At 37.0% G+C, this 23,944-nt stretch overlaps 1 protein-coding gene across 9 annotated transcripts in view; it reads right to left on the reverse strand.

Annotated features, from left to right (window-relative positions):
- The window catches only part of LOC124637372 (huntingtin-interacting protein 1), a 30,258-nt gene extending 6,638 nt beyond the window's left edge, over positions 1 to 23,620 (reverse strand). For 2 of the 9 annotated variants that reach the window (XM_047173781.1, XM_047173780.1), the window contains exons 1-14: positions 23,258 to 23,618; positions 8,640 to 8,750; positions 7,727 to 7,879; positions 6,671 to 6,828; positions 6,409 to 6,470; positions 5,949 to 6,126; positions 5,560 to 5,680; positions 5,031 to 5,138; positions 4,558 to 4,676; positions 4,103 to 4,199; positions 3,956 to 4,019; positions 3,024 to 3,133; positions 2,793 to 2,893; positions 2,137 to 2,545 (exon numbers count right to left, since the gene is read on the reverse strand). In XM_047173781.1, the coding sequence (XP_047029737.1) occupies positions 2,137 to 2,545; positions 2,793 to 2,893; positions 3,024 to 3,133; positions 3,956 to 4,019; positions 4,103 to 4,199; positions 4,558 to 4,676; positions 5,031 to 5,138; positions 5,560 to 5,680; positions 5,949 to 6,126; positions 6,409 to 6,470; positions 6,671 to 6,828; positions 7,727 to 7,879; positions 8,640 to 8,750; positions 23,258 to 23,341 (1,875 nt within the window). In that variant the 5' untranslated portion in view covers positions 23,342 to 23,618. Of the gene's footprint in view, positions 1 to 288; positions 652 to 732; positions 1,837 to 2,136; positions 2,546 to 2,792; positions 2,894 to 3,023; positions 3,134 to 3,955; positions 4,020 to 4,102; positions 4,200 to 4,557; positions 4,677 to 5,030; positions 5,139 to 5,559; positions 5,681 to 5,948; positions 6,127 to 6,408; positions 6,471 to 6,670; positions 6,829 to 7,726; positions 7,880 to 8,639; positions 8,751 to 13,139; positions 13,238 to 13,733; positions 13,843 to 21,257; positions 21,399 to 23,257 lie in introns of those variants that run through there. The other 7 variants (XM_047173777.1, XM_047173776.1, XM_047173774.1 and 4 more) reach the window with 7 other exon arrangements.
- Positions 23,621 to 23,944: the final 324 nt, after the last annotated feature.

The following is a 23,944-nucleotide window of genomic DNA, read 5'->3' on the forward strand; positions in this document are numbered from 1 at the left end:
GATAAAAAGCCAAATCAAACAGTGGACGAGCTATACACAACGTGTTGCTAACTATCAAAAACAGCACTATGTCTATTCATCATAAAAATACTAAGAAAGAGAACTAAAAGACTGTAACCACAAGATGATCCCAAAACCGATTGAAACACAATGTTGACAGTAATCCTAGTTCATGATAATGATATTGACGTGACGTAAAACAATGATCCACCACCGTTAACTGAGAGTGTCGGCAAAACAACGCAATGCGTCAGTACACATTTCACTCAACGTCACTCGTATCCTAACCTGCATCTCGTGTTCTTTGGCAGATAATGCAGAAGCCATTTCTTCCTTCTCATCAGCCTTCTGTTTGTGTAATTGTTCCAAGTCATCTTTTAGTTGCTGTATGTTCGTCTCGGCCTCAGCGATAGAGGCATCTTTCACAGCCAACGCTTCATTAAATTCTGTCTCCTGACTTTCGATTTTAGTATTCAACGATTTGATCTCGATTTCTTTTTCATCTTTCAATTGTTCGAATTCTAATTTCAATTTGTTAATTTCATTGTTCAGCTGAATTTCCAAAGCTTCTTTTTCGGACTTCATATCGTCATTGTCTTTCGTCAGATTTTCATAGGCAACGGTAAGTTCCAGTATTTTACTCTCTAACACCTAATTAAAGACAACAATTAATTAAAATTAACAAATACATAGATTAAAGGACGGCACACAGTCGACAACTATAACACTAACCTCTTTTTCTAAGGTCAAATCGGTTGATATTTTTTCTTTTGCTCGCTCTAAGACTGTCTTTTGTTCACTGAGTTCCTTAACTTGATCGTGAAGTTCTCTTAGCTCTTGATTCTTCATAGCTAAGTTGCTTTCGTTCCTTTCTACTATTTTATCATGTTCGTCCCTCAAAGAAAATAGTTCGTTCTTTCCTATTTCTAGTTCAGCCTGTGTTTCTGTAAGTTCATCTTTAAGCCTGGAATTCTCGTTAGTTAATTGAGTAACTTCTACATTAAGCGATATGACTTGACCATCTTTTTCCGCCACCATACTTTTTAAATTAGTGATGATTTCATCTTTGCATTCTGTTACATTTTGCAATCTATCTTTCAGAATAGTAATCTCACAATTACACTCTTTGAGTTGGTCCTCATACGAAGCCTTTTGTTCCTGTAATTTAATATTTGTTTCTTTTATAGTAGTCTCAAGGGCAATTATATTTTTAGACAAATGTTCTGATTCTGACTTCTGCCTATCGCCAAATTCAGATTTCTCATCAAGTACAGATTTTAAATTATCAATTTCATTATTTTTGTCTTCAATGGTTTTTTGTATTTCTTCTTTCAATGCAGACACTTCTTGATCCTTGCTACTTTCTAAGTCTTTCAATTGAGTTAGTAGATCAACTATTTCCGTCTCTTTTTCATGTAGGTTAGATTGTATAGTTTCTTTCTCTTCTAATATTTGTTTTAGTTGTTCGTTAAGCTCGTCTCTTTCTAGTGTTAGCTCAGCTTTCAATATTTCAGTGGTTTCTTTGTATTTAGCTAATTCATCATTTTGTTCTTGAAGACTTGTTATTTCAGTGACTTTTTCGGCGATGGTGCCTTCATAGTTAGCTTTGGTATTTTCTAACTCAAGGCGCAACTCCTCGAGTTGATCTAAGCTGTCTTTTATTTTACTTTCTTTCTCTGCGAGAGTACCATCATAGTCTTGTGATTTAGCATTTAGTTCTTCTTTCAATTTTTCGCATTCAGCACTATACTCAGTTTCGGTATTAGTAAGCTTATTTTGTAAATTATCTATCTCTGTTTGTAATTCTTTAATGCTGTTGTTTAAAATCGTTATTTCCTAACAAAATCAAACTAATATGAATTTAAGGGCTTTTTATATAGGGTTAATTATTAGTAAAGCATCGGGGTTGTATTTGTAAATGTCAGTTATTTACATTTATGAAATCCTAATAAAACCTAAAGCTATTTATGGGGGTAATTCTATATTACTTTTACTATCACAAAGTTAAGCATTAGGGTTTGCGGTCTAGCACTTCATAACTGTTAATCTATCATGCAACTACCTCACTAGCAAGCATATACAGTTCTACACCTTTATATAAACTACAAGAATAACTACATAATATACAATACTGACCTCTTTCTCCTGCAAATGCTGTTGTTGCAACTCCGCCACCTGTTTCAACGCCGCTTCTTTTTCTTCTACTACCTTTTTATACTCATCCCCGCTACTCTCTCTCAGTCCTACCAACTCCTCTTTAACTCTATTCAACTCTATTTCTTTCTGTTCCTTCTCTTGTGTAATCCTTTCCAAATTTTCTGTAGTTTCTTTCAGTTCATTTGTTACCGTTGTTAGTTTTTCTTCTTGTTCCTTTGTAGCAGTGTTGTGTTCTATTTCTAAAGCCTCCATTGAAGCCCTAAGAGTTTCAAGTTCTGCTTCCTTTTGTCTAGATTGTTCGAGGTCAGAACGGAGACTCAGTATTTCGGATTTGTATGCTTCTATCTCTTCACTCGATGAAGCACTTTGCTGTAATAACTCTACGTCTCTGAAAGGGGCGAAACAAATGCTTATATTAAGGGACGGCTGTACGATAAACTACTTATGATGCATAAAGTTTTCTTCCTATTTTTTTTTTGACGATGTTTGTTATTGTAAAAATGTTAGCATTAATTTAATATTTTAATTTGTTAGTAAAATTTTACAATTTATTTTATGTTGTATATAATTAACAGTAAATTCTGAGGACATAATTATGAAGATAAATAGAAAAGTAATTGTAAAAAATAACTTACTTTATCCTATCGTTAAGTTGTTGCTGTAAGGCTAACTTGGCGCTCTCGTGTTGGGCGGCGGCCGCTCTCAGGCTGGCTGATAACTTGTCCACCTCAGCTTTCTGAACAGATATAGATTTTTATGATTTTCTCGTCATAGCAGGTGCAACTCAGATTAATAAATAAAAAATAGTTGAATGCAAATTTATAATAACCCTCTTTTTGCACCGTCGGCTAAAAATATAAACTAACCTGTCTAATTAATGCGATGTGTTCTTCTCTGAGCTGCGTGTAAGCTCCTTTTAGTTTTTGAAACTTTTCATCTGTTACTTTGGCTTTTTCTTCGGTTTCCGTTAGTTTTTCTATGAAACAAAACATATATATTTTGATGTTAATAAAAACGTATTACTATTATCGATCTTGTATGTCTCTACCAGACCTCGGGACTATAGAGTCCCGGATTTTTGGGAGGCGAACGTGGGGCCGAAGCCAACACGCTGAAGCCCTTTTGAGACAACTTTAATGAAATGGTGACACAAAACCGACGATTATCCCTGTATACACTATAGAAATGTACCCAAGGACAATCCCCGGTTCTGAGCTAAACTATTGCTAACTATGGATGAAAACTACTTGGGCTATTGTGATGGGATGCTAATGGACTAGGGATGGGGAAACTACGGGAACTATGGCACCTGCCGATAACAATGTTTGCACACGTAAAAATAGCAGGTGGAGACTCGCCAACTCACTTACTGGGCCCCCGGGAATCAGTCACTGAAAAGTAACAAGAGGGCAACAGGGACATGAGCGGCTGAGAAGGGTGAGGATACCTCGGCGGACTTTTAACGCAGATCACGCGCTCCCTGTGGGTCCAGCATCACCGGCCCACTCGCCACTTACCACGAGGCACCTACCCTCCGAGCAGGACTAACCTTGCTCTAGCGACTCCACTCTGACCGGCCGATGAAGGCAAGCCAAGAGGCGGGAGACCTATCCCCCGTCATGCTTCACTCCGGCAAGCCGGAGGTGGGGGACAGTATACTCTCCCTGGAGCTCTCGGATATATAGCCCCGCGGGGTCGCTACTCCCCGTCATCCGCCTCAGATGCCCTGCGGGGCTTATCGATATTATTTAGTAAGTCGACCGAAAAAGCAAACAGAGTAATTTAAAAAGCCACTTACGTTTAATTTCTGGTGTCTGTGCAGAAAGTATTTCAGCCTTATGTTTTTCCTCTTCTAATTCTACCTGTAAATAAAAATTATTTTAGGAAACGCATAACTAACATTCTGAGGTAACAAATTATTTTCAATTTGTTTATTATATGTTACCTTTGCATTATGTAGTTGCGTTTCAATTCGTGAACAATGTTCTTTCATAGATCCTATCATAGTGTTCCTCTCTTGTACAAGCTGAGACACCTCTGATCTGGAAGCAAATTGAAAATAGCTTTAATAATGATATCGCCCCAATTTATGGAAATCTGGTTTAACTGATTTAATGATTGGGGAGTTCAGAAAACACAGTTCGATTCTAAGAGTATCAATAATGGAATGTAAAGTACATCTTGATTGACCATTCTTACTCGTGAAAGTAAATAATTGAAAATTCTATTGTGCAACCCGTAATGTAAAGCATTTCGTCTCAATCGTTTAAATTTTTTTTTATGCTTCGGTTAGATAAGTTTAGCAACCAAAAGGACTTTCAGGACCAACGTTAGCAAGATTTGAGATTGCCTATTAAAGAGGTTAGAAATTATAAAGCATATTTATAAATGACAAATTACCTCATCCGTTTGAGTTCGTTCTGCAGGTGATCAATGAGTCGGTCTCGTTCCACGATAGGGTCTGGCTGAGGCGACGATGTGGGACGGTTGTCGAAATCCTCTAGATTATCCACAGTCACCTACACAGAATGAAACGTTATCATAAAAAGGATTCGCTATATTATTAGTAATCGTCGAGTCGGACCTGCTGTCAGGGGAACTACTTGCCTTACCCTGATAAAATATAACCTATGTATCCTGGAATTATCCAGGGTACCACAACAGTAAAATAATTAGGATAAACAACATTTATGCACTGAAACAAACGTTTGGATTTAGTTTACAGACAAACAAACTTAAAAATGGAACAGGACTTTATTTGAAAGCATAAAATAAAGCATCGAAACAATTTTCTGTAGGAACAAAATCCTATTAAAATTTAAGTCAATAAGTTTTTTTGATGTAATTAATCATTTTGCTGTGAGTATGGTTACCTGGCTCATAGTATCGGAGGTGTCAATGAGTGAAGCGACGGAATCCACTTCGTCGGGCGGCGGCTCCGGGATCGACACCACCGGAGTCACGTATGTGCCGAAGTCAGACTGTCGAAACATAAAAAAATATTATTATATTACATACTAGCTGATCCCGCGAACTTCGTATCGTTCAAACCTTCCCTGGACCTCTACAAACACTTTAAAACCAAAATCAGCTCAATCGGCCCAGCCGTTCTCGAGTTTTAATCAGACTAACGAACCACAATTCATTTTTATTTATATAGATGTATAAATAATAATTTTAAAGCATGTAGAAATTATTATTATTACACTTTTTATTCTTTATTTAAACATATATAAATGTGTCCTATTTTTTAAATAAACAAAAACGAATTTGTCGTAACTTTTCGAAGCTATATACTGGACCTACGTTTCAAACGCAAAACCACTGCTTCTATATAATCCTTTCCATGTTACTATTTCTTATTTTACTGTAAATCAACAAGGAGCAGTGAGTGAATGTTACCTGTTGCAAGAAGTTTGGTGGGTTAGAAGGCAGAACTGGCAATGTGAGGAGGTTTCTGTAGTATTGCAGACTGCTGGCGTGCTTGTAGAATGAGCTTAACTTTTTGAATTGCTGTCTGAATCTGAAATGTATTAAAATAAAACATATGTATATAATATACGAAAATTGTATATGTTGAATATGGTTGGAGTCAAAAAGGCTATCAATTTGATAATTGATTATAAAGGTGGAGGTAATATTAAGTGCATAATATTGTTTGATTCTATTTAAAAGAGCGATTGAACTTTTTAATTATTTCTTTTACATTTTTTACTTCTGTGCTAACGATAGGAGGAAAATAAATATCCTGCTTTTAATTCCTGAAAGTAAAAAAAATCCCTAAACTTTACCTCTCACGATGTCCAGCCAACGTGTCAGCCGGCAGAGAGGCATGCAACCGGAACAGCAGTCGCACGTTGCAGTCGTAGATCTGCGACGCGTCCTGTGCACACGGGATGAGTGCGGCCAGCCGGCACTGACCGCTCGCCGTCATCGAGTTCGCGCGGGCGTTGCCCAGGCTGTCGAATACTGGGGAAATGGCAAGAATTTACTTGAGAAGTTCTCTTATATAGCATTATTGAACGTAAGAAAGTTCAACCATTGATATACGAAAAAATATCCGAATTGAAAACCTCCTCCTTTTAGGGAATCATCTCCATCATCTCCCGAGCCTTTTCCCAACTATATTGGTCGGCTTCCAGTTGGAGTCGGAGTCGGGTCCAGAGGAGGTTTTAGGGAAGTCGGTTGAAAAAGAAAAGAAATAGAATAGGTGTCCCTAATAAATGAAATCTTGGCAGCGTGAATACCAACCTGACGCTTGCAAGTTGAGGATTTCATCCATGTAGTCAAACAATTCCACGCATAGTTGGAAACTGTAAAGGAAAATATATGTAAGTAGCTGTAAGTAAAGGTATTTATGAAAAAACAATTGAACATCATTAGGTCAATTTTCAATATTTTTGCGTAATGGGACAATATTTTATTCTAAATTTATTTTTGGTCTTTTTATCCAAATGAAATGAATTCAAAAGTAAAGTACAATCAATGATTTTCTCCATTTTCGATAACTCACTAATTATTGACATCATTCTCGGCGATCGCGTCCAACTCTTCAGCGGTGAGCTGCATGTTACCAGGGAAGCGTGGGTTGCGCGAGTGGAATTTCAGCTTGCAGACCAGCAGGTTGCAGTACAAGTGCACCAACTTGCCGTAACCTTCGCGTAAGTGGACCTGGTGACGATTTATTTGATGTTAGGAATAGGGAAGACATTACCTTACAGCTTCTTTAACCAAAGGATAAGAAGGGACCCTAGGTATTACTAAGACTGTGTTGCCCGTCGGTTTGTTACCAGCTGTCAAACGACTTCTTACGCTGTTGGTGGAACGGAAGAAGTGTCATACTTTTACTGACTAACATCCAAAGTTCTTTTTTAATCCGGAGGCCTTAATGTTCCAGGGCCTCAGCAACTCTTTCGAACAATAGAGCCCATAAAAGGAATACGGGTCACTAGACCTCTAGAGTTCTGATCATAGATAGGTCAACTTATTCCAGAATCCAGAAACCCTATTCCGAGTCAACAAACCTTACTATGCTGGTATCAAGTAGGTACTCATTCAAAGCATGAATGATAAACTGTCAATATCAAGGTGAAATGGCTCCAGTTACGTTTACCGAGAAGAGTATCGGAAACAATGACAACGTATTACCAAATATGTGACAGTTCTGTGTCCATTCATTATTCCAAGAAACTGTTGTCAGCTGTTTCAATGATTCGTAGAGGAAATATCTGGGAGCTTATTAATCACTCGAATTTTCCCGCGGGTTTTTTTTGAACAATTTCGTTTAAATCTTATGCCATCTTCAGGATTTTATTTATCTAATGCGTTTTAGTTGTCGTGTAAGGTAAAGTTAAGATTTGTGTAACTACTTTCATAATTGTTTACGGACATTTACTGTAGTATTTTAGTGGGAACCAAACTCAATGACAGCTTTAAAGATCGCACGAATCGGCTCTCGGTATCAGTGGAAGAAGGACACAAAGGGCACGGGAACATGCGAACTCCTGTATACGGAAGTTAGTCGCAAGCCGCCAGTATTTTTAATAATAGCTAAGTTCACTCAACTTACCCATAGCTTGCCCAAGTTCTCGATCATGCCAATATGGCGCTGCGAGTCATCGAGGCAGGCGGGGTGCCCCTCCCGGAGCAGCTTGTGTGTCACGTGGCAGAACTTCCATGCCACGATGCGGTTCTCTTGCAGTGGAAGACGAATGGCCACCATCTGGATAGAGAAGAATATTCTTTAGTATTTTGATTTGAGCCTATTAGCTAATAGGATTTTTGGTAAGGCCATGTGCAGAAAGAAAGCTGGTCGGTGACGATCTACCAATGCTTATACATACATGGCGGTAAATTCATGTTTGCTTCATGTTGTTCCAATCAGCTTGCTTTCTCAATACGGCCTTACCTACATGTAATCCCATCGTTAAAAATCAACAGGGAACCTTATGATAGAATTCTATTTTTCTAATTTGTTGTGGCTAAAGTCTAGCTGGGTTCAAAAGACGATAAGACCATTTCGGAACAATCAAAGTTATTGCCCTAATTCATTAGCTATCAGGTGCTTTTGAATTGTATGTTAATATTATTACGCAGAACAGTCAATGCCCTAACGAGGTATGTGCAATTCGTCGTACTAAGCGTGATTTACTTGAAACGGGGACACCTTTACACCTACTCCTTATTCACTTTAACGGCTTAAGTTGTTAACCTTAAATAACTTCGAACTGTATTCTGAGACGTGACTTTTAAGTCGCAAGAAAGATTGAGCCAAGTGACTTGCATCCGACAAAGATAAAGTCCGCACATAATTTACACCATAAGCACTCTGGCCAATTTGTGGATTAGGGTTGCTAAATTATGAGAATGAAAAAAGTACCATCGTCTTTAGTTCGAAATAAAGTTCACTTTGCTTTGATAGTGTAAATAGAAATTGCTTCGTATGTGATGCTTTTTCATACATAGTAATTATAATTGTTTACCCAATATGTGATGGCGCTCTGCTCCTTAAAGGTGCCGATGAGTGTACTGCGAACATGTTTTTCTTTCACGGGCGTCTCGATGGCATTGATCGCTTTCTGTATAGCTAGTGTCTGGAAAACAAACAAATATATTAGAGCAAACAGATACATGACCTTCCGAACAGTGTATATTTACAGAAATATTAGTCAGTTACAGAAATATTAGAATTATTACGAGGAAATAATACCATAATATGAAAACGCTGTCCCATCCTAAAGTCACCAGTTTCACAGTAAACAATACAAATTCCTAACATGCAACATTATGCATGTAAAACTAATGGAGAAATGCACCGTATTGTTCTGTAGGCCCATTAACCTGCTTTTGTTACGTGTTTAGAGTTAACCTAAATAAGGCATATAGGCGATTTATGCTTCTACACTGCACTCGCTTTGATTGAAGTGATAACAAATGAACGTGGACGTTTGAAAACAGAAGCAAATCACTAGCTGGAATTGACATAGTTTCGTAAGAACGTCAACAAACAAGCTAGGAACGCTATTTTCTTCTAAACTTCCGAATTTTGTGGAATGTTATTACAAATGGAATTGCTAAAACATTCTCGACAAACAAAGTGATTTCGTATGATATGACGATTGATACTTGCGTCATCGGGACCGCATATATCATTGCATATAATTCTACCGGGATTTATTCAGCAGAAATACAGCATTCCCACAATACGCAATGCACATGACAATTAGTAATTAATGAATTGTGGAGCTAATGGCACAAAAAGTGTTCCGATACCACGCGTCGCTGATTACTTTGACTCTAACAAAGACACGCTACACAATTGTAGACAAATTATTTGCATGTAAATGTTGAATTGAATCGTTATTGTCGTAAACATGTTTATTGTTCACCTAATTTAATCGATATTTGTATTGTATTTTACTCTGTCATTTAAAACAAACAAACAAGAAATGCTTCCTCTTTATAGTATTAATATCTAAGACTAGGTGTTTTCCCGCCGTTTTATTCGCGTCACTTGGAAACTACTGCTCGTACCCGGATAAAATAATAACACACATAAACAAAAAAATGTTACTTCTTTACTACATGCATAAGTATGGATTTATGCTTACAGCAGAAGGAGTAAGCATACGATTCTAACGTCAGTAAATAACTTGGAAAATCCAGACGAAGCATTAGCTGAACAAAAACAAACCGTGCTAAAAAACGTGGAATAATATGATTAATAAGAACGAGTTGCACCATTTTACTCTAAAGATCTATTAAAGTTAGTACTTCATGGCGCTAAACTAAGTTTGAAATGATGTCATTCCTACAACTTGCTGAAGTTATAGGTACTTTTGGAATGAAAAGCGTTGATTAAAACCTCTTTTTTTATCTTTACACACCGATTTGTTTAATTAACCAAACCTAGGTACATAATGACTTCATTTTTAGTTAGCTAAATTGCAAATCATATTTCGTTAACTTTGAGTCATAACACGACCAGATAACCTTTTACGAATTTTAATCTCGTATGAATCATAGGCTTTATCGCCTTACAATCAATACTTCGATAAGAATTATTTACAATATAATATGTATATGAATAACTATACAAAGGTACATTTACTGACTGTCGGAACAGTCATGTTTATTGTAAAAAGATACAACTCACGCATTTACTTGTCCATGCTAATTTCCTTATACCTAACTGGATAAGTAATATAACTACAAGTATGACATATCCTTATATTTATTTATAGCGTCTTTGCGCTCAGTACTGCATATGCATAGTAATGACGCTTGTTCTCAAAGGATACCAATCAAGGACAATGAATTTTATTTTGTGTTGTTTTCCACCTTGATCACAATATTCATTCAATTCAGAAAGGATTTGCTTCTTATTTTGTCTCAACTGCAAGCTTATTTTAGACTGCAAACATGAAGTGTTAGTCCGACTACTCTTCGATATTAGAATCTAATTCGGTCTGTCTGGGTCGTTACGCCTGTTAACCTATAATTCTGTTCATGTCTACCCACAGTCTGCATTGCAACTGTGCCAGCTATAGTCCACAAAACGACTACATACTTCAGTCTATCGAATTCACTCGAGTTCATCTTGAAAACAAAAAAAAAAACAAATGAACAACTTGGAGGGTTCCAACACGCTCACTTGTTTTTGCCACCGCTCCCTAAATAAATCCTTCTGGAGTGTTCTGGAATCTTCTAGTTCTGTGAATCCAAGTAAGACAGCGACATTTATAGAAAGTAAGATAAACAAACATGCTGTAGCTGTAAGTGGATAAGCGATTCATATGTTTGTGTGTAAACAAGAGGCGGGGTGCAAGTGCTACTGAACACATGTTGAGTTTGCGTTCACTGATCGATATTTTTAGACGGTAAATACTTTGAGGAAACCGTAAAAAGTACGTTATCTTCAAGGAAATAAATTGAGCAGCAACAACCGCTAAACGCCACGTAGGTCTTGGAAAAGTTCCGATGAAGAACCTTTAACAGAATTACTTCTTATAATATCGCTTGATATTCAAGCCACAAAATTCTTTGGTAAACTTCAATGTTTCACAGCATTCGCGGTGATGAATGAATAGCCGTGTTTGTTGCCGGAATGGCAGACTACATATCTAACATCATTATTTATAACCCTGACCTACACATTACAAGAGGGTCTTTACCTAATACAGCATCCGAAAAAGATAATGACTTCCTAAAAGGTCCAGTCGAGACTTACACTTGCGTGCCTTTTCTGTAGTGAGTAGATGAGTCACCCCAGGACGAAGGGAACACTGACCGGTGAAACAAATGTCAAACCGAGCTCAACGCGGATTCGACTCCAGAAATAGTATTATGTATTACACACGAAACAACCGTTTTTCCCGAAACCGGAGAATGCCTTTGTGATGTTGTTACTCTAGAAGTTACGTTTTTCCACAATTGAAACAGTAACTAAACTAATGAAAAAAACCCAATCTGTTTCCCGTCACGGCGTAAATTGAATAAAATTGCCTTTTTGCACTGTTCTAACAACATCAGAGCTGATTCACAGCATAAATAATCTAACCATTAATTGATATCTGAACATAGAAATAATGATTGCGGCTGTAACTCATAATGATAATGTGTAAATGAAATCATCACCACACGTGGCGGATGAATTAACACTATTTAGACATCTGTTGGGTGTCAATAATGAATATTATTCTTTAGAAAATGGTCTTATGAATAGGAATAAATTACTACCGTGTTTGATGAACGCCATTGATCTTTATTTGGGTTTGTCTATTGTAATTATTCGTAATCAAGATTGTGTTACTTACGTAGCCGGAATAGCTACAAAGACTACAATGCTTAGTTGGGTCAAATTACCTGACAACATAAGATCCATGTGATGGGCTAGATTAGGTATAAGTTTGCTTAATTAACAAAAAGTACCTTTATTTTTTTTTACATATTTGAGCTGTAGAGGCTTGCGTTTTAATAAAAATACACTGTACACATGGTTGTATCCATGCAGCATACAAGGAACGTGATTTTCCACAAACCGCAAATATTATGTAGAAGCCTTTTTTGTCAACTAACAGGGATAGATAGGGATTTTGTTTCCAAATGGGGATGATTTCCTGTATTTATCACTAAAGAATTAAAGTTCATCTTGTTATCTCACAAAAATTACACATAAGGAAAATATAGTATTGGCTGCTAGTAGTTCGCATCAATAGATACGGAATGTAGGTAATCATATCATATCGGTATACCAGCAGGCGACAGGAAATAAAGAATAAACATAACGTTTATCCTGTACCTAACTAAAAACGTATAAAGACGTAAAATAGCAGGAAAAGTACGAAACATGTAAAAATTGCAGCATTCCCTAAAATGTAGCGCATCTTCGTTTTACTTTATTGTTTATCCGATTTTTTATTAGATACCTGACAGGAAATCAAATGTTACATAAAATAGTGTCTACTCCACATTTCAATAAACGCTTTTCAGCTGAATCGAGGAGCACGAAGCGAGAAGATAGTTCTAGATTTATTGCCTCGCCCGCCGTGCCATGAGTTCGGTCAGGCGGAGTTTTTGTCGTTTTGCAAACCGAGTCGTGACTCGACACCGGCTGCCGTAAGAACTTTGAAAATACCTTCCCCTTACTTAGGAGTCCTTTGTAGGGGAATCAAATTAGTTTCATTGCACGTACCGTTTTTGTGGAACGAAACGGAACAATTATGGAAATATAATCGATGATGCGTAATATCAGGTGCATTGTTATGGGGATACAAAAACCGTTTTGTAAAAATCCATTTATGGGATTTGTTTTTAGAAGTCAAGAAAACCTATCTATTTACATTTTTAAACCACCAGTTACCTAAAAGTTATCAACACTTAATAAGGTTTCTGCTAGAGCATTATTTTAATGAGCCCCAAAGGGATTAACTTCATGAAATGTGGTACCTGCCTGTGTTAAAAAAATGTGTTTGTACACTCACCAGCTGATAGAAGCGCTTGTCGTTGGGGTTGGCCATAGCGTGTTAGTGGACCGTGTCTGAATCAGCTGCATGCATTAGTTAAGTGCCGAGCTTTGGCGCTGAAATGAACGCGCCACACTCTATTAGTATTGTTAGTGAACGCGACATCTGACAGCCCAGATATCATTGGCTGACTAAGAGGAACACCGGCTGCAGTCAGGGCCGTCTTATAGCCATGGCCGAAGGGCAATATACATACTTTTTTGCCCCTCACCCTCGCTGAGTAGGAATGTAACTTGGGCTTCTTTTGTAGGCAATGCTAAGGTTACACTAAGGTTACCTACAAGACGGCCCTAACTGCAGTGTGGGCACGGTACGCAGAGCAGCAGTTCTAATTAAATGTATGAGAGTTTGGGCAAATGCTGTGATCAGATGAATCCGACAATCATGCAAAACTAACACAAATAGAGAACCATCATGTTGTGGATCTCTCACGCTTAGATCAGTTTCCAAAATATTTGTAAGTATTTGTACAAAAACAATTAATATTGAAATGAAAGTATTTTACATGCCAACTCTGAATATTAAAGAGTTAAGAAATTGAAAATTAATTACAGAATGGCAGTTATTGATGGCCTGAAATTCTTGCACCAAGAAATCATGCAGGTGTGAACTGAGAATATATTGCAAAAAATCACCAGTCCAGTGGAACGGAACACCTTACCTGTAACAAACAAAAAATATATAAGAATTGGTGCGTGGCGAGAACATAATGAATGTAAGAAACCGGTGCGACGAACGGCTCCGAAAGTAAATAAATTTACCGAAAAATGTGTACCAAATACTTGAATATTAAGTAACCGCATCATGTATACAGAGGGCTTCGGCTTTGGGCAACAGATGGTAAAAACATGTCTGTAGTGTCTCGTTTTTATGTCATCTCAATTATTAATATTCAGGTTTCGTCAAAACACGGCGGGCACCTTAAAAATCGAAATTGTCGAGAGGATTCATTTTCCGACGGAAAATCCAATTTGGATGCTATCAACTCTCAAAGCAGCTTTTCCTCGCGTCATAAGTTCAATTACGCTAAATACATTAACTGTACACATAATAGGGTTGTTTCCTAGTATTCATTTAGTTAAAAATAAATAAATGCACCGAAAGTTCACAAAACTAGAAACACGATAAGCTATATTATATAATTTATAACTGACCATATATTTTTTTATTAATTTATGAAATTTAAACTTAGAGCCTATGACGTCACGCCATTAAAAACGACGAGAAGAGACCGATGACGTCATCCTTTCTATATTTGACAATGAGTATTTGACAGTGACAGATATATAACCCGAAATAACCTCAGAATTAATGTTTTGTTTATTTGCTTCTGTGAAGTTCTGTGTTATTATAGTTGCATTTAAGTGATACAACTGATGAAGAATTATGGAGAAAGGATTTATGAAAGCTGATAGTTCCAATCTGCCAAGAGTAGACTCTTTTATGGTCACTCAATTCTTTGCCAATAACCAAGATTTTTATTCAGCGGAACGTGGATGAACATTCTATTTGGTCGTATTTCCAGTCTCGCACAACACAAACCTTGTAGGTATTCATTTAATTTAAGTTTTTTGAACACATCAATTTTTTTCGAATGCTGACACAAACATAACCTCAATATAAATAAACATAAACTTTACGTTTCTTTGCACCGTTTCAGTTTACCGCGTAAACAACTCAAAACATTTGAGTTATCTTATTTTTGTGCTAAATGTATAAAAATAATGTACATGTAAAAATATTATACTTTTTGTGGCTATTTTGTAAAAATACATTATTAAAATTAAGAAATCAATTAGTTAGTATGTTAGTTTTTTCTCGTCAGATGTACTTTAATGTAAAGGAATGAACAGAGAACGTTGACGTCACAGTCACGTGATCTAGCGTTTTCTGGGCAATATTTTAAGAAAAATAGAAAAAAATGTAATACATAAAAAATACAAAGATTTGAGACGAAAAATGAAAGAGAGAGTGATCTTAAAATTATTTAGAAGCTATCTAAATAGATTTCCGAAAATTGGAAACAACCCTATTGTACCAAAATAGCGACAGAAAATCAATAAGTACATGTCACTTTGCGAGAGAAGCCAGGTAGGGCTTCTGTTGTCCCACTTTCGTATTCTGTTTTAGGAGATTAGGCGCCGTTTGCCGTCAAATCGAATTTGTTAGTGGGCAGCTGGTTGGAAACGTCTGAATTCGAACAGGCAGTGATGATTTTAGACAGGAATATTGAACGTCTCAGTGGTCTTGCTAACAATATTAACCCAAATATGTCTAGCTCCTACTTGCCGTCGTATTTATTCAACTCACAATGTGCCTTGAAGCTTGTTATGACGAAGTATTTACGATAGTGAAACAACCCTTTAACAGCAATTAGAAAATTATAAGACTTTTTAATTTAAAAAGTTATTAAGCATTAAGCAAATTATGTTTTTCTTTCAACTGCCGACATGGAAATCATTTTATCGTAATAATATTTAAATTAATGCACCGATATAATTAAAAGAAAATTATGGGTATACAAACAACTACTTACATTCCCATGCCAGTAAATGGCCTCATACATACATAGCTTGCATAACGAATAAATTATGTTAAGTAACAATATCGCGTGTCTATATGAAATGTCTCACTTAATTAGGTCATATACCTGAACTATTAAAAATATTTCACGTTTCAGCGTGAATGTTATGATTAAATTTTTCATTAAAACCGGATAACGCAGAAATTAGAACTTTTTGATTAATATTTTTTTGTAACCTTGTTACACGTTACGTACAGGTATTGTCTATTGTAGGCTCAGTTATGTGGTATCAAAATGGACTCAGTTATTGGTGCTTATAAGACGCTTTCGACAGATTCCTAGTAGGCTATATTTCCCACTTCCCTGACCTAAACCTTCAGCGCGAATCGCCTTTGACGTCAACGACTAGCCTTTCAGTTTTACTCATAAATCCTCAAAATTATGGTCGGCCATAAACAAAACATGAACAGTTACAATAATAACCCATCGTGTCCCACGCTGCGGACGGAGAGCGTGCGTTGGCGCATGTCTAAATCAGGAAACTGCACTTTACGAGATACAATCTCCGTTCTGTTCGAACACACTGATACGTTTGACGTAAGCATCGAGCCATAGCCTAAATCACTTACTTTTGCACCATCTGTTTTAACTCTATTAGGACAAATACGTCATGAATACGTCGTTGTTCACGTGTTACCTATTTCTTTCAAGTTTTGTTAACTCATATCTCTGAGTCACATAATCTACATGTACATACATACTTCTTGGTGGATTACAATGTCCACTAGTTTAGCGTTTTTATACATCCTTAACCCACGTAATTCATTCACCACGGCACTTACTTAGATACAGGACCAAGAATCACCCACGCCACGCCATTCATAACCTCACAATGGTGACGATTTCACAACCGAGCTATTGTACGGACAAAGTAAAGATACTTGACATGCTAAATAAAATTTCCCATCGTCACACAATACATAGTTCAATATGAAACAATGCAACTACGAGGTTTGATTAGGGTATTGAGGAAATTAATAGTAGGAGCCAATTATTGTGCCAAAAACCTTATTTCTTTGAATTCAACTTAAATGTTCAAGTCCGTCGTATCGTCGTTAATTCTCTATTCTTCTCCGTGTGAGAGGAGGCCTGTGCCCAGCAGTGGGATAATAAATAGGCTGTAAGTCCGTCGTGCAGTTATAAAATTCGCACGATCCTAATTTCAAGGGTCGACACAATGCTATACTAATTTAATAAATTAACACGATGAAGCCTTGGCGACGGATAATCAATCTAATTAGTGTCATTCACATCTACAAGGTATATAATACGAAGAATTAGCAACTAACAGACTGTGACGTGTGACCACAGGTAACTTGCAGTTTCCGTGATTTACGATAAAAGTAAATAAAAAGAAAGACATAATTATCAATTAATATACTTTCTAAGGGGAAAGTTGGTTTAAAGAGTTGCATGAACCGTTAAAACGATTTAATTTTCTTTGCCTTCGCTTGCATTTTCTTTAATGTCAAAGAGACATGCAGCTGAGAAATGAATGAGTTTTTTGCTATATTCAGCAGAATTAAGCAGTAATTTGAGAACCACAAACGGCGCAACTATAGTAGGTACAAGTGCTCATCTGCTTTATTAAGATCTGGCAAAGCGACTTGCTGACACTTCAAGTGACCCAAAGAAGGTTTATATTATGGAAAAAAATTAAGCATTGCCAACGTGGCATGCTGTCAGCCTCTTCGGTACACTCTCAGTGGGCAGCGATGAGGAGGAGTTTTGATGTCATTTTATAATCATTGTTATTGTTTTAAGCTGTATATAAAAATAAGTTTATCTTCAGAATTTAATATTAACTTTTTTTAATTAAAGCTAATTTAGGGTGACCAATTCAATTCTCACAGGACTTCAATAGCTGTGAAGCTCGCTTAGACCCATAAATCGCTCATTAGGCGACACGGTCAGTCAACAGGAAAACAACGGTGACTTCCAGGTCTACGCACACTTATAGTGTTCCGCCCCGATTGTTGCACCTCTATTACAAGTATTACATGTTACCAGTTACATAGAACCATCGGAGTATCGCCGACCCGTTAGTAAAGCGAGAGAATCGAATGTGCACCGAAGTCTGGCCGATAACAATCGCACGCAATGCGTGACCAATCGACAGACGAAGCGAATCTATCATATTACTATTCAAAACTAATTTCCAGAATAAAAAAATTCTGAGGAAACTTGAGAAATGGTGGTTCTTGTTTTTGTTTTAGGTTCCGTAACCGATATCTAATTTCGGGTGATGATTAAAAATGTAAATTAAAAGTATTTTTTAGCTTTATTTTCGTGCAGACTTCACTAAAAGACACACTTTATAAAGTAACTTACGAACTTAGGGAAATGAGCAATATAAAAATACGTTCTCCAACATGACGCTTATCGTCTAGCAGAGCCAAACATATTATGCTATTGACACAAATATGTATAAGAATATCCCGATACTGAAAATAGACCAAAGCACCTCATTCTCTCAAAGACTAATAAATATGAAACACATACACACCAGCGTTATAGTAGCACTCCAACAGATAAACATATCATTACCGTAGTAAATCGCGTTTACTATGCTCATAATGATGTTTAACGTGTGGAGGCTGGGCGGAAGAGGATGCTGCGGTGATTGCCCTCCGGCACCCCGACTGCCGACCGGGCCACTTCCCATCTGACGCGCCACTTTATACCAAACATTTATACTCTGTGCCAATATTGAACTACGCTAATTGGACGCTTTCAAATGATATGGGAATTCAAGAGCTATTCGAGTTTTTTGTGGTACACAAAAAGGTTGGTCAATAGCACAAATATTTTGGAAAAACAAAAGGGTTTTAGAAATCGACTTTCAGCACTGTTTATGCATGAATGATTCTTTTTATAATATGAAATAGGATATTACAACAAGTCATTTCAAAAACAAAGTGCTAACTAAAACCTAGGTTACATGAGAATGGAGGCGTCCGGTGTCCCTGAATAATCTAGGACTTGGTTGCAAAATGTTCAATAAGCAATAACTCACGTGCTAATAAGCATACAAAACAAACACAGCTGCAATTAGCTTCAAAGCTTGTATCACGAACGCCCTCCATCGTCAATCTACCTTTTATAAAGGTACGTTTCTATAGCATTAGTGGGAATGAGATTACGATCTAAATAGACACCATGCTCCACATATCATGGTGAGATAAAATAAAAATGAAGTTATAAATACGAGAAACCTGGCGGATGAACTATTAGAAAACTTTATAGAAAGCTGTTTAATTGTAGATGGTGCATTACGGGAAATGGCGAAATGCATCGAGACTAGCATTGGTTGGAAGAAAGCTGCGAACGTGTTTAATGAGGTATTAGAAAATGTCAGAACAACTTGTTTGACTTCTGCGGTAACTTAACGGGTCTAGTCTAGCGAGATAGAGGATCTTGTAGGGGAAAACTACAACATAATTAATTAAATGAATAAAGCTAATGAACTGTCAATTACTAAATGAGATTATGCTAACAAGATTGTATCATTAACAACATTCGACAGCGTATCCATTCATTCATCGTCATTTGAGAAAGTAATTAAGAGAATCATAATACTACACAACAGTATGTGTCTGGTTGCAAAATATGAAACATCGCGACACTAGGTCACTGTGGTAATATTTCTTCCGTCACAGAACCGGTTGTGAGCTCGCGGCATTGGCTCAAACCCTGCACATTCATACTTGCTTAGTCACAGCCCACAGCTTGCAACTACAAACAATATGAACCAACTGGAGACCTCCTTCGACCAGTTATAGTTCGGCCATTCAGAGAATGCGTTCCTGACACGTCGCGATTGAACTGACGACGTAACTTTGCAATGGCGTTGCAGTTACGATAAAAATATTTTTGCTGGTTGTTTACCGTTTTAACAATTGAGGAGCATTAAAACAACATTATTATATCAATAATCAATGAATGTTATTACGTCGTCAGTTCAATCGCGACGTGTCAGGAACGCATTCTCTGAATGGCCGAACTATAGTCATAGTAAAACAAACTACTGATAGTAGTATTAGAATAAACTTTGTAGTTCAAGGAAGGGCAGCGGAACGAGATAGGGGATACCGAATAAGGCCAGAGGTGGTCACTTCTTTGATATTTTGCGTATTGAGGATAATTCAACGTTTAACGTGTCAAGTACTAGAACCAGTTATTATGTGCAGGTATGAAGGTTGTATATGCACACTAAGTAACAATAACTATGCTAAACCTTGTTTATAAGTAAATGCAACCATTTAAAAAACCACAAATTCTTGCTTTACTATTATAACCTGCCAATCATTTATCATTCACAGCTAGGGGAACAACAGTTCTTATTTCTTATAAGGCAAACTGCAAGGTTGACTTCGTTGCCGCTGTATCGAAATCTTGACCTTTATAACAGTTTTTTCGCGCCTACGTCGTTTACTGATGCAGATGTTCTTATATCACTTGAGTTTCAAAGATTTCATTCTTTTACGTATGTATTTTATTATATTATTATGTTGGGTTTATATTCCAAATCCATAAGAGGGATATTCGCAGGTTAATCTAAGTCATATGTTATTTTGTTCCCTAACTAAATGGTTAATGGTGGTTGGTATGGTCCTTTTAAAAACCCATATTATTGCAAACATTTTCCCTTTTGTTTTTCACACAAACAAACTAGACAACATGAGTCATTTTATACATAAATTCAATAATATCACTATACGTGCTAGATTTACGTCACGTTAGAGCAAAGTGCGCTTCGAAGACACAATAAAAACTATGTTCGATATTTGTCATATTTTAGTTGGATCCTAGATTCTCTCAGACCTTCAAAATGTCTAATCTATTATTACCTTTTGACACTCTGGTTTCTCTATCTGGGTGTTGATATAAAATCCTCGAAGCTCTCTCGAACAAGTGACAAAACATTATTTTCAAATGCAGGACAAATAACGTTGAGGAGCATTGCACGAGCGGAAGCGGGCAATCATGATCGTTTACTGGACAACTCACAACTCGAACCGGCAGCTAATAAATAAAGCTGACGATGGATCACTCACATAGCATTATAGCCCTTAAAATGGACTGTGTTGAGAATGAGAGATTAGGGGGCATTTCTACTAACGCGACATAATGAATCCTAGGATTCGCCGTTCGTCCTTGGCAACAACATATTTATTTACCTACTCTGCCAACAGTGCCGACTTGCGTGTAGGCATTAAAACAAATACTAAAACAATTACGACTAACACCACCTTGAAACCGCATTTTGTGGTAAACCGGTAAGAGTCGATATAGTTTTCACTAGAGAAACGGTAGCCTTATTGCAACTGCGGTTAAGATATACATTACAAAACTGTATTCAGATCTTCTTAACCAGAGCCCGGAACTCGAAACAAAGAACTATATTTATCTCCAAAATACGGGTCGTTCACCCTACGACATTTGTTGTGCCCTCCTTAGATCTTCGGCAATATGGTGTTAGCAAAACTTACCGGAATAACACGAATGATGAAATACACAAAATCTCTGCTTTCCAAGAAACAAAAAAATGGCGAAATTTCTGATAACACAGGTATAATCGTCGGAATCTATTTGTAACTGAATTGAGTGTTGTCGACCAACTAAGTAACGCAGTAGATAAGTTATCGAAAGCGAGTCCTCACAACATCCATTATCTGTTTGATAACAAAAAAACTGTGCAATGGCGAGCTATCGGCCACTTTGTTATCACCATCGCGAGCTATTGACACGGCATCGTATAAAATAGCGAGATTGCCATTGTCTGCGTTTGACCTGTGTTTTGACAAATTCACAGTCTTCATATCTTAATCCTTTTCTGGTCATTTTCAGCCTTAGGTTATGCCAAAAACGGTTTCGTATCGACAACTCATACAAGCACCACAAGAATTAATTTAAAATTATTTCTGCTTAACCCCAAGTCCTGGAAATGATGGGTATTACCTGCTTGTCTTTAAGTTGGAGACCTAGAATATTCTCCTATTGTTAATACAAAAGTCCTACTTTTGTCTATCCACCTAAGTAACGATCTTGATATGCAAATAGAACATAGGCAAAGCAGCTTGTTACAGCGGGATACATTGATGTAACATAAAGAATGCCAGTGATTAGACTTGGTAACAATACAGCATAGACAAAGAGATGGCTAGGCTGATACATTAGTTTTGTAGTTTTAGTACCAGTGTAAAGTTATGTCAGTGTTTGTATACAGGTGGGAATGACGTAAGCGACACTCGGCGAGTGTGTCGCCGCGTATCCGCAACTATGTGGCGCAACTGACAATTTCCCTCCAATTTGGTATGCCTTGTCTGTGGTAATAGAGGCTCAATTTATGAACTACTAGGCTTCGATAGATTTAGAACACCTGGAAGGAAGAATATTTGAAAATTAATTTTTGCCTATACTTAGTGCTGAAACTAGGGTGGTACTTATGGTACCCTGGGTAGTGCACAAAAACAGAGGGGGGCACAGATAACATCCAAGTTTTGCTCATCAATGTGAAATTGTTAGGAAATGATCACATTTGTTCTGTTCAGAGGCAGGGTAGGCAGTATATGATACAAGACTTCAGTGCCACGCCAGCTCTATTGAAATGAGTTTTAAATCCTATGGAAAAAAACAATGGCTTTTTTTCTGTAATTTTATTTCATTTTGTATGAGTAAAAAAGCCTTGCAAGGGATTGCAGTTAAAGTGTGTATAAATACTCGCACCTCTGGGCTATTGGTTACTAGCTTCTACCAGTAGGTTCACCCGCATCATACAGGATTTTCTTGGTATGCCCAGATCAAAATTTTCCTAAAGCATTCTTCGTTAAATGGTCTATCTATGTAACACCAAGTCCACAGATTCCTGCGATTAGCTTTGTTTTCAAGCAAACTAAGCAAAAACTTTGTCAAAGATCCTTTTCCAGTGTATTATTATATAAAAAAGTTTTGCTTTTTAATTAATTGTACTTTCTGATACTATAAAATTAAGAACACTGTAGGGCTGCTGGCTGTATAATACAACTTTAAATGTAACATAAATTTTTAGCCATTTTTTTTTTGTTTAATAACCATGTGTGTGACGAATCCAATAATAAAATCAAAGAAGTGAAAAACAAACAAGATTTTCTATTTCTTATATATATTTTTATATTGTGTGTATTAGTTTATGTGTCCTTTGATATTTGGTGTGAAAATGTAGTGCTGAACTGCTGACAAAAGTATACACCATCCAGTTAGCTTCGGGAACTGTGGCAACATAGTTGGTCAGTGCGTTGTCCTAGGGGCTGTGCAGATTTTCTACTCGTCATGACTGCTATCCAGCCTTCGGGCTTATTTTAAATTATTTTGCATAAATCTCATATAACAAACCATTTCATGTTAAGTATATGTAAATAATGCACAAGAATGTTGCTGCAAATTAAAACTGCCTACATAATAAATATTGCAAGGTCACAAATTGCAAGTTTTAGAAGGTCAACAAACAAACCTGAAACTTCTCAAACTGTTCGCGTTCAGCATCCAAGCTGTTCTTCTTCAGCTGGAGAACTCGCGGCAAGGATAATGACGCCATAGAGTACGCACATGCAAAACACAACTACGAAAAATAGTAACTGGTGGAGGTACTTAGACCAAACACGACACGATTTAATTTTTAAATGAGGGCGGACTTCTCTATCAAAAAACACTGTATTTACACAAATCCTCACTATAATCTGTATATAACCAATAAATTACTGGCAAATGCTGGTTTAAAAACTGTAATTTATCGAATACAATAACGTAAATATTATAACTTCTAAAATTATCAACATAAAACACGTCCGCCGTACGCCCACAAAAAATCTGCGAATGAATGAAATGATGTGATGAATGAATGATACACCGCTGTCAAAATGACATTACTGCTACGTTTATAAAGATAGATATCATAAAAAAGATGTAGTTCTTCTCTTATTTCCGAAACTAAGGTTCCACCTTCCAGCCCTTATGCATATGCATAGAAGAGTTAATTACCATGCAAATTAACACAGGCACATGTTTCACGCCTCCACGGGGCATCCACAGGACATGGTGACTCGCAGTCGGGCGTCGTTGTTTGCGCCAGAGCGTACCTGCAACTCCCACGCCATTAAAGCAAAATTAGTTTTTCCTGCATTTGATATCTATCTCCCCT

The sequence above is a fragment of the Helicoverpa zea genome, chromosome 16 (genome assembly GCF_022581195.2).
Source record: "Helicoverpa zea isolate HzStark_Cry1AcR chromosome 16, ilHelZeax1.1, whole genome shotgun sequence".
NCBI lineage: Eukaryota > Metazoa > Arthropoda > Insecta > Lepidoptera > Noctuidae > Helicoverpa > Helicoverpa zea.